General features: G+C 27.7%; 1 protein-coding gene across 1 annotated transcript in view; it reads left to right on the top strand.

Annotated features, from left to right (window-relative positions):
* Positions 1 to 12624, top strand: part of LOC108548323 (unconventional myosin-XVIIIa) — a gene marked incomplete at its 3' end in the record, with an annotated part of 172661 nt that overhangs the window by 147106 nt on the left and 12931 nt on the right. Inside the window, exon 5 of the mRNA XM_017901194.1 lies at positions 10301 to 10330. Within this exon, the coding sequence (XP_017756683.1) occupies positions 10301 to 10330 (30 nt within the window). The remainder of the gene's footprint in view (positions 1 to 10300; positions 10331 to 12624) is intronic.

Genomic DNA, 12624 nt, shown 5'->3' with positions numbered 1-12624 from the left:
TTGTTTTATTTTATTCGTTATTCGTTATTTTAAAATTTATTTATTTATTATTATTATTATTTAAAATTGATTTGAAATTCAACGTATGTTCCTAACGAATCTTGATACAATTAGGCTATTTTTTACTTTATTTCAGTAGCATTTTTTAATTTACATTTATTATTGATTTGTCGGTAATTTATTAATATACTTTTAAAATTAGAATTTCGAAATTGTATTTTATTTCTAAATTTTTATCATAATTATTAGATATTTTTTGTCATTTAACTAATGCGTTGAATTGATTAGTACCAATTATTTAGAATATGTATATTTATGTACATATTCACTTTTAATCAATCTGTCCAAATGCCTGATAAATATAAACCTTGGTTAAATATGCAGAATATGCAAAATAAATACTGTTTATGTAGCTAGCATGTTCTATTTAAGTACCATTTTGTTACCATTTTTTTTTAACATTTATTATCTTCATTTTTGTATAAAAAATATTTCTTGCAAAAATTGCCAAAAATGTAAATAAAAATCTGAGAGAGTTTATGTTAATATTAAGGCAATTTAACGTTCATAAAATTCGAGGCAGATTAATTCTTCATCAGACTATAAATAAAGAAAATGACCGGAAAGTGTCATGGACGATAACGTTTTAAGAGATATGACTAAAAATGATTCATAATACCATCGACAGAAATAGCATCACAAGAGAAAGTATTGTTCCATCTTTTATCATTATTATTCGCCATATTGATCAAATAAAAAGAAAAAAAGTAAACAAAATTAGCAAATGGATTTCATGAAAATACTATCGATAATGTTTTATAATATATCACTAGAAATAATTTATAGTGAATTCGATAAAAATGACATTTGAAACGAAAATATTGTTTCATTCGATTATTATTATTATTACTCGTTGCTTCTCTGAAATAGGAAAAGTTAAGAAAATAGGTTCTATATATGTATATTAAATATTGAGAATTTTGATAAATAGTAATAACCAATTAAACTATTTCAAAAAGGTAGACAGGATCACTTTTTAAATGTATCGATAGTTATGGCAGGAAATGTATTTCATTTAATAATCGAAAACATAGAACATGATTTTATTAGGAGGCCATCGCGAAATATGACTCGCGCGCCATCTCTAAGCCATTGACTGATATTAACACCCAATCGGTGATATTTTAATTTTACAGCAGTAATCCATTTTAGACGCTTTTATAATTTAGTATAATTCAGTATCTCTAGTTAATTTAGTATTTTTGTATAATTAAATAAAAATATAATTAAGTTAAATAAGTAATATTAATTATTATTTAATTAATATTAAATGAAAATAATTATTCTGTCATAATTTTAAAAGACTTAATAAATATGAACATGTAAACCATAAGTTAAAATCTAAGTTTCATTTGAGAAGGATCTTATTCTCACATGTACAAATTTTTATTTCTCTAACATTTAGGCAGTTTTCAACAAGTAAATTATTTTATAACCAACAATCTTTGAAAGCAATATACAAAATGTTTCTAAATTTTATACCTGATTTTCTAAAATTTAAAATAACGAAGTTATAATAAAACTGGCGAATAAAATTAATTTTGGAAATAATTTCAGTAATTAATTCTAATTAAAAACAAATATGATTAGAATTTCAAACATTATATATAGTTATAAAAATGTTTAAAAAATCGAATTCCAGAAAATACCATAAAATAAAATTCTACAATGGTATTCGTTAAAAACAAAATTCAAAACACACGAAAATTAACATTTATAATATTCAAATCACCCAACGTTAATTGTAGACAATGATCAAGCATCTTCCCTTTTAACCACATAAGATCTCTATTTAAAAGCATGAAACGGGTAAAAGGACTAGTTTTTTCTTTTAATTTATAAGAAACTTTATTGAAAACAATGTTATTACATTAAAGAAATATGTAAAACAATTAAATGTTTAAATGAAAACTATGAAAAAAAGAAACATTGCAAAATATTACGTATATGTTTTTTTTCACTAGGGTTGGTCAACGTGATATTACGTACTTGGACGTTAACTGGTTAAAAGAAACACTACGTATGGTTAAAATATTTTAAAAAAATTGGTATTCTAAAACTAAATAAAATACCATTCCAAGGACCCAAAATAAAATATAAAAGATAGGAATATATAGGTCGATAACATTTGAGTGACACTACGTTACTCGTAAACAAGCATTAGGGATCTCCGTGCGCAATTACCGACCGAGCATAATTGAGCGAATCAAGCGGAGATAGAGGTCAGTGGTTGCAGCGCGGAACGCAGCTAAAAGGGCAGCACATTCGTAATCGTGTAATTTTCCCATTTAGGATCTCTCGTGTTCGAAGGCACGCCGTGTTCTGTTTGTTTCGCGAAACAATGCGACTGTTGTACACGGTGCGGAGCCTGGGGCCTGATTCATGGTAATTTATTACCAGGAAGTCGTGCAAGCCGTCGTTCTTACATGGTAGAATAGAAGGAGTCAGTACGCTTTCTAGCAAAACGGCTGACACGACGCGGAAATCGATATGCGTGCATTCACAGTCGCGACTCACCGCGTGATTCACGAAATTAGGGGAACTGTTATCGAACCGTTGCCATTCACGCCGTTCCGTGTCGTATAAAAATTTAACGTAGTTTGAGTTCTTAAATTAAATGAACGGGTTAGGGAAATTACGAGATAAATGAAATTTATTGAAACATGTTTCTTTGTTTGCTTGTCTGTGCTGTATTGTATTGTATTGTACTATACTGTACTGTATAATGTTTCTTTGTTTGCTACATAACCGCAATGAAAAGAAGGAAAAAGGAAACAGTAGTTATAAATTTTTTTCAGAACTGTTTGTTATATAAATTCCATTAAAGTCGATGTATATAAGTTAATTATGTTTCCTCGTAAGCAAGAGCAAAAACGATTCCAGAAGTGTATAACTCCTAATAAATTACATACAGGTTTAGATTTTAAAATACATATATATTTTTTTCAAAATTGTTATAACAAATTGAAACCTAGACGACATAATTGTTGCATTTCATGGACCCCTAAATTCTCATTTAATTTCAATTATTTTAAACAATCATTTTAAACTGCATACTGATTACTGACGATCACCATGGCTCTACCGAGAAAATAGACCGGTCACGGTTGATCAAAATGGCAGATTTTCGAAAAATCTTATCAAGAAAAAAAAAAAAAAATAAAAATCGCGAAGCATTTGAAATAAAGACGTTCGCCTTTATTCGAGACACCACCATGCTAAGTGACACATTCACGTGCACAAGATACCTCCATGCTTCAGCTGATATATTGATGGTCCATCCGCCATAGCCAAAGTTAAGTGCACGCGTACTCGGTGAATATTCAAAGTCGATTTTCTCAAGAACGAAGCTTCGAATGAAAAAAATTTGTTCTTCATTTTTTATTTGCTTTTTCACGTAGAATCATCCCCTGCCGATTGTACTGCCGTTGCTGGGACACCCTGTATAAGTTCTGAGTGTGTTATATACATTTGAATTACAGATAGACTAGGGCTAATAGATCCTCGTCTTGACTCCAAAAGCATCATTAGTTATGCTTATATAGACATATGTAATGTATGGAACGAATATCGATGGTAGATGATGGTTTGAGAGAGTCTGGAAACAATTTGGGAGACAATTTTGGAAATTGTTAGCAAGAATCAGAGCTAGTTGGCTTCTAAGAGCAATTGTGAAAAGAATTGTGTTGTATTTGACGATGTAGAGGATTAAGGGATTTTTATTTCTTGCTGTGAGCTGTATGTTCCAAGTTTATTTTAGTGTAGAAGGCACAATGAACTTAGTCTAGGCATTTATCTTATAATTACTTAAGAGTAAGACTCACGTATCCCATGACGTCGAACGACGTGTGGTTGTGTTTGAAATAGTTGGACGAGGAAGGAATTGATTTACGAGGTGAAATACGAAAGGAATACGAATTACTGGATGGGGAATAAAAGGAGGAATAAGAAATTAAGAATTCGCAGAATACAGTTTATAAAGTGATAAAAAAATAAAGTTACAAAAATAATGGTGATGGTAAAATACAAAGTCTAAATTAAATGTTAATTAATTATTTAATAAATTAATTTGTTTATCAAAAAATTATTATTTAATTTTATTGTATGAAGAGGGGATGCATTTAGATGAGGTGGACAGTTGTTATGAGCTGGTTTATGATGTTAGCTAATGCCCACTGCCAAACCTAACCTTACCTTGAAGCAACCTTATCTCGATTCGAAATCAAATAATTAACTTGGAATCAATCAATTTGAAACAGTTGACTCAAATTGACTGTTTGTTATTACTGATTTCATTAATAATTACTTTTTTATTATAGTAGACAACGTTTTATTCATTTTAGCATATTTATTATCAACATGAGTTTTGAACAGTTTGTTATTAATAGAATATTTATGGATATTTACATTGCCACAGCACAAATTTTCATGATATATGTGTTTTAAAATATTCTAATCACCCTTTGAAAATGCGAATATGCATATCATATGAAAAGTGAGGTTAACTATATATCAGTTTGAGATTTATGACATTACAACTGAAAAAATTACACTGCAATTAATCGTACGATTGTAAAATTAATAGTACAAAATTATAAAATTGAAGTCTCAATAAAAAGCCTTGATAATGCGAATTTATAAATTCCTCTTTTTAAATAACCTAAATAAAAAATAAAAAATAAAAATTCAAATTTATTTAATTTTATATAAATGAATTTTTTGTTTTACTATAAGCAAAAAAAATTATATATATGTCAAATATAGTAACTGGTGTAAATAAATTTGTTGAGTACAAGGGAAAGGTTGAGAGGAAAAGAAAATGTATTGCTATAATAAGTATTCAAAGTAACACTTTAAAAATACAGCTACATAAATATACAATATTTGAGTGCGCCTATAGAGGAGCATAATTTTGATTGCTTAAAATTCCCTGGCGTTCTTCTTGCGAACTCGCTGAAATTAGCTTGAAGGCAGTTACAAACTGTACGTTGGCAGCACCATCATAACCTCAAAAGTCGGCCGACTGTCGTCCAGCTGTATCTCGGCGAGTGGGTAATGGCGTGAAATGATTGCAAACTAATTTCGTTTAATTATATACATACCGTTTGTCGGCACAGCATCAAACAAAATGAATATGTCTGGACCTGAAACTTTGTAGTTCAATAATTTGCCGACTCGAATTGGTCCAGTCGATTTCGTAAACTTGAACAATTTTGTCTCTACAGACCATTAAAATAGAGTGTTTGCAGTGATTGTATTACAATGATTTTACATTTTTGGTGATGAAAGTAATAGAAAAAATGTAAATAAATGTCTTGAATACATATAACGGTAAATTATTATAAATTCATACCAAATTGTTGATAAATATTTTTATACATTATGCAAGTATTTTATAAAATAAGTAAACTAATGAAGTATTCTAAGAATGCCTTGAAATAATCTAAAGTACTTGGAGAAAGATTTCTTATTACAGTTGACCCTAGGTAACTTTAAGTGAGCTTCATAGTAGGTAATTGTCTTTGCCTTGAAACAATCTTATCAGCATATAAATAGAAAAATTATCTCATTTAAAACAACAGGCTTGATCTTTATATGTCCTCTATCTTCACTATTCGTAAAAGAATTATTGTCATCAGATTATGTGCTGTTTGAAATCAAGCAACTTTGGTCTAATACTTGTTTTCCTATAATGGAAAGCAAGCAAGTTATTCAGGAAGCCTGTTTCACTCCCTATCTCGTATATGATAATTTTGCTGTAATATAAATCACATTACCCATATACATATTATAATTCATAATATTTTACATCCAAATTTCTTTACTTATATTTTTTTATTATATAGAACATCAAGTTGATAGGATGCAAATGAAACAAATTTTTATTATTAATTATATTGATAATGCGACTGGAACCTTTTATACATATAATACTTGTGGAATTTCCAGCTATTTGAGAGTGAAATTTCAGTAGAATTACATTCAACAAAGGAGTTCAAAGGGTTAAGATGATAAAAAGTTATAAGAAAATAACCACTATTTTATATTAAAAATACCAACATTATAGTTTAGCTAACCCAGTATATTAATTTATTTTTATTATGTCACTTTAATTAATATTGCTTATGTATATTATACTTGGGTACATATTACAAGTCTCTAATTCTAATATTAATTCTAGAAATTTTAAACCTTCAGCCACAGTTAGAAAAATTCTAAAGCAAAGGTACCTCAAATCCATATTATTTCTTGAATATTTTTTCTTAAAAAAATTGCAATTTGCATGAAGTATTATAATGTCTAGATATGCTATTATGCAATATATATTACATGTTTTGAAAATTATTATATTTATATGTGATTAAATGTTATTAAAGTAGACAGTTTTATTTCATGTGAAATTGAGGAAACTTCCCATTAGAAGTTCTAAGATTAAATATAGATTGTTAAGTGCCAATCAAGTGATTTAGCAATAAAAGTTTTAAAAAATTCAAAAAGTGGAGTTAATTACTTTGGCTTATGAGTGGTTGATATAAAACTAGTATAAACCTTGAAGTTTAAAAGTGTTCTATTTGATTAAGGTCAAGCATATAAAGTATGCAAATGCTAGTATTAGGCGTACAAAACCGGTATTAATGACTCTGACATTTCAAAGGATGTTGGTAATTCAAATGATAGTTTCTTATTTTCTTTAAGAACATTTTTGTTAAGAATATCATATATCACTAATAAAAAAAAAATTACAGATCATTTTAATTATTACCAACTATTAATTAAAATAGGTTGAGAAATTTGAATCTTTTACAAACACTAAGAAAAAAATTTTCAATATTCAGTCCAGAAATAAAATAAAATTTAAGTCTTTCTATAAAAATTATTATTTTGTGAATTAAAAACAATTATTTTGAAAATGGTGGATAGAATGATCCTAAAAGAGGAATTAATTTAAACAAATATATAGAGAAATAAAATGAAAGTTTGAGAAATTTAAATGTGATAAGGTACACAAATTTTAGTATAAAAAATATTATAAATTGAGAAGAATTTTTAATATTTAAATTATTATATACTGTATATTTCAGCTGACGTTGATGCTATGTGTAACTGTGTGAACAAAAATTGAGACCTTTGAAAGGATTATGTCTCTTTCCACACCAAATTTGACGTTAATGTTTTCCTCCCCGGTGTTTTACAACTTTACATAAGTACGGGATCATTAATAAACAGGTTCGATTTTAAATGACCGTATAAAACCGTAATCACGCATAATTTTGCATAAAAATATCGTTGAGTATTAGTTTACATACATTAGTGACAAAATCTCGTACAGTCAAAACTGTAACTTTTTGCTCGTTACTCGATCGTAGGTTGGACTCAAGGTCGAAGCACATTTTCCTAATCAATGATGTAATTCGCATAACATGAGTTTCCAAGTACGATCAGTGTTCTAACGTAGACGGTTCGTAGGTGAGCAAACACTTTCTTTTTAATATATATGATAACATTGAAAAAATACTTGGACGTGCGCAATTTTATTCGTGCAAGTTTTTTCAGTAAATAATCTGTAGATAAAAAATATATATAAAAATAAAATTTGAAAATATGATGTTACAAAATATACATGAATACTTTATTACAAAATTGGAACAGGGAAATTAAATGTAAAGGCTATAATGGTATTACTATTATTATGATGGTATAATTATAATGATATAATGGTACTGTTATTATTATTATTTTTTTTTTGTATAATATAGAAATATGTAATTAAAATTAGGCAATATTTTAATGAAATAAAAATAAATTAGAAATTGGATAACATGTGTATATACATATGTACGTCTGTATCAGAATTATATTAATATTTATATAGAAGGTGACATTTTGAATATCAACATAATATAAATAATCGTAAATAAAAAGATTGATCTACCTAATCTGTACCTTTCTTGTTCTAGATAAATAATCTACTTGAAGCAGTGTTTATCAACCTTTTTCATCTTGTAGCACTCAAGAAACTAATTATTTATCCAAACTTTTATCTTACTTCAATTGTCTTTTATCCTATATGTTTTTAAAGTTTGTCTGTTAACATTTGGGTCACCAGGTATATCAATATTTTATTGGAATTAAAATTATTTTATATAATTTGATAAAATTTTGGTTTGAATGAAATACATGTGCCAAATTTGTATTATACCTTCAACAAAGAAATTATTATTATGCATTTTTTAAAATTATTATCTAAAAATATTTATGATCTATATTTTTATATTTATCGTGTGCATATGTTTCTAAATATGTTATTTCATAAATCTAAAATGAGTAAAGAGTTATAAATATTAATATAGTTGGAATCATACAGTTATAGTAAAAGTTACAATATCTATACGTACTTAAATAGATACTGAAAAATTGCTATTGATAGTGAATTGTGAAAAAATGTTTTTTTTATCTTAACAACTGTTAGCTATTCTAAGAAAAGATAAATTTAATTATAGCCAGCATGTTCTTTCAATCTGACATTTATATGTTACTGCTTGTTCCATTCTCTGTAATGTATTTTACACACCAGAAATTGTAATCTAGGAGATATTAAATCACGTTTTCAACGAAAAGATAAACCTTTCCAAAGAAGAATTTCGAAATCTCCATAAAAGTAAAAGTAATATGCAAATGACATGTCAGCAGTGAAAAATAATGGTAGACATAGATATCCCACAAAAATTACCTACCAAAAATGAAAACTTATACAATAATCTGTTAAAACACTAATCTAATAATTAGAAAGAAGAAAAAGGAAATGATAAAAATTACTGCCTTCTAAAAATTTGGAACTCAAAGTAATATAGCTAGATATTTATAGGTTAGTGACATTTATACAAATAATTATTATTTTTTAATTTAATTGTCACTGTAACTTGTAACTAGACCTGTATTCCTATTTTGTAATTTTTCACATAATTATGTTAAATAATTTTCAAAATTGGGTTGTTGCAGAAAATATTATTTTATGTAATTTATAGTGCATTGATTTGAAGTAACACAAATGAAGAGCCAACAAATTACAACGTATGTGAAAAATGAATCAAAAAGTGCAAATTCCAGGGTTTTACTTGTTTATAGCAACTTATTAATATTGCAGTAGTATAGTACTGGTTAATTCTGCCATGATGAAAAACATGAAAAATTATTCCAAATAATATTTCTCATCAGAAGAACATAGTGAAGAAATAAGAAAATATCCTTGAAATTACTAGTGATTACTCATTCATAATCGTTACAAGTATTACTCGTTTTTGGTGTCAACTTATAACATAAGTGATCATTGGACATGTCATGCTTGAGATACAGCTAAAGAGGTTATGATGAAAAACATTTTTCGCATAAAATCATAGTTTTAATAAAGATCACTTATTTAAAGCATATAAAATTAAGCACTAATCAACTAAAATAACTTTGACACTAAAATTTAAAAAATTCAAAAGTTAAGCATTTTGGCTTTTGGAAACTTCTACCAAAGATACTATTATATATTATTTAAAAAAATCGCGGTAAAATCGAATAAATAACGATTCTACGTGTAAAAATAAGTCGAAAACGAAGAATAACATTTTCCCATTTGGGGCTTTGTTTCCGAGAAAAGTGAGGTTAGAAATCTGTCAGTTTGTGGGCGAGCACCCAACAGATTTTCAACCTCATTTTTCTCAAAAACGAAGCCTTGAATGAGAAAATGTTATTCTTCCTTTTCGACTTGTTTTTGCTAAAAAAAAAAAAAAAAAAAATTGTTATTACTAATAATTATTTCTTATCAAAATGAACGTTAACCAGATTTAAGTTACAATATTAATTACTACTGGGAATGTTATGCTAAAAATACCATATATATAGAATAACAGCCTAAGAGTGCGAGGTCAGAAAAATGTGTATACTTGGCGATTCCAAGTATCTCGGGTGAATTCATTACAAGCTCCTGCCTGGTCATCGAAGATGAATGTAGTACAGCATAGTAATGTTAAGTAATAATACCTCTCCTTCGCTTTAAAATTGGAGGCCTTATCTTAATTGCTCCCTGCAGCGTTTTCATAGAGTATTTAGAACTAATTGCTCCTCTGACCTGACTATTTTACGATGCACAGGCGATTCTGCGCCACGTTTTCAACTAATTTTCTTGTTACTTCCGAGAAACGACAGTTTTATTTGCTACAAATATACGTTTTGTTTTGTTTTTACTCCAAAGACACTTGAGGACGGAAGAAGGAATGTTAAGGTAACGGTAAAATGTTTTAGCTATTTTGAATACTTTTATGTGCAAAATAAGTGCAAAGATCAGTCTGTAGAAAAAATCTTATTTATAATATAGATTAGCAAGGAAAAGCTAAATTGCCGTTTTTCTGTAGTGTCATTACATTTAGCGTAGTGTCGTTACACTTAGGTAGACGAGGAAGATAGTCTTTTTACTTTATTCAATTATTTTTCGTCCTTTTTGGTTTCAATATTCAGCAAATTATGAGTATCAGTCCAAGTTTAATTTATTATGTATATATGGACCATTTATTTTGAAAATGGTGTAAGTCCATTTAAAAAAATAAAAGAAGATATCACGTAATTTATGCTTAATTTAGTGCAAACTTTTTATTTATAACTAGTTAGTATTTAATATTGTAGGATGGCGAATACTGGTCTTGAGACATCGAAAATTATCGAAAGAACAAGAACACAATAACACAAACTCAAAACTCGTAAACTGATTTAACTTAGAAAAAGAACACCAAGATAACGAAATGAAAACACACAAGGACGCACTCTTTTAAAACTCTTTTTCCAACACCAAGCGACTCACACTTGTGCTGGTCACAACCAATTTCTAAGGACTCTGTTTTTGTTGTCAAGGACCACGCTTTTATGCTTTCCTTAACCTACGCTTCACCTCTCCGTTGGGGAGTCACGCAACTTAATTTTGTTATATAGAATAACTTTTCGATTTGCTTCTAGAAGATATCGATCGGTTTACAATTTGTTTTTGTTGGCAATATCCGATTTGTGATTTCTTTTAGTATCCTACAATATTTTAAAAAGTGCCAATGATTCGTTCAATTTAAAATTGGCTGATAAAAGGAATTGCGCGGCCATTGATTATGAAAGTGGTGTAAGTCACATTTCCACAGACAGATGGCGGGTCGGTGGTCACTAGTGGCCATTTGTTTTATTTCACGTGCCGAAAGTTACTATTTTTGGTTACTTATTTTATTTTCCTCCAAAAACGGATAATTTCATATTAACGTCAGATAATGATATAGGTAAGAAGAAATAGTAAATTAAAATTATTTTATGACAATTGAGAACATAGAATTTAAGACTTTAGATTTATCACCTACATGTCGGGGAAGACCACCAAAATTTTTAAAAATTGACCTGCTGCCTTTGTATCATGATGCCAGGATTATTACACACGAAAAATATATGGATATGGAGCAGTTATTACCTTATATACCTCCTGTGCATTATGAATATTTCATAACACTGCCACATAAAGAGCATAAATAAATAATACTAATACCTTATATTAAGTTTAATAGTATATAAATATAATTAACATTCAAAATAGAAAATACTATTCCTATTTTATTTCTTGTTCTTATTTATTAACAAAATTGGATTTATACGAAATATATTTTAAGCTATATTTAATTTTTCAAAATTGAAATGAAATGATTTTTAGAATTGACTAATTATGAAAGTGGTGTAAGTCCATTTGCAGTCCGTAAATATACATTATTTTAAATTCGCCTAAAAAAAATTTATATAATCAAATTACATATTGATGAATCATTGATGAATTATTTGAATTATTTTGAATTATTTTATAATTATTTAAATTATGAATTATTTTGTAAGCTTCATAATTCTTATAATTATGTACTATAATAACATTTTTATACTTTCCACCATTTTGAAATTGTATAGTTGTTATTATATAATCAAATTCTTATAATTTTTAATTTTTTTTTTACAATTTTCATAGCTTCATGGTTTTTAGAAATTTATATTAAAGACCCAATTATGGTGATGCATAAATGGGTTTGAATAAGGTTCGTAACTATATTTTCTTCATTTTCTATGTTCATGTAGTAATCAGACTGTTTTAAAGTATTTATATTTGATTAAAGAAAGAGTATAAAAGGAAGTATAAAATACGTGGAACAGAACTAACTCGGTTGATTAGCTTGCACTATCTGCCATCTAGTGGCGAACATCGGAACTTCTAGAAGGGGCGGGGCTAACGTTCAACTCGCAAAATTGAAGATTGGAAATTAAATCTCTTTACTTCACGTAATAAATTATTTTCCAGTTTCTTACTTCAAATATTTATTTATTTACTTATTTAAAACGATAATAATCCATAGAAAATAAATTTGGAAAATAAATGTAATGTGGCAGAATTTATTGATATTTCATTCCGATCAAGTTTTGTTTTGTATAATTATTTTATGTATCAGAACGAATATTTTGTAGTGAAACAATTTTATAAAGAATTAAACATTTAATTATGTAATCATCATA

Source organism: Eufriesea mexicana, unplaced genomic scaffold (genome assembly GCF_001483705.2).
Source record: "Eufriesea mexicana isolate 0111107269 unplaced genomic scaffold, ASM148370v2 scaffold1532, whole genome shotgun sequence".
Classification (NCBI taxonomy): domain Eukaryota; kingdom Metazoa; phylum Arthropoda; class Insecta; order Hymenoptera; family Apidae; genus Eufriesea; species Eufriesea mexicana.
This window is presented reverse-complemented; position numbering and strand designations above follow the sequence as displayed.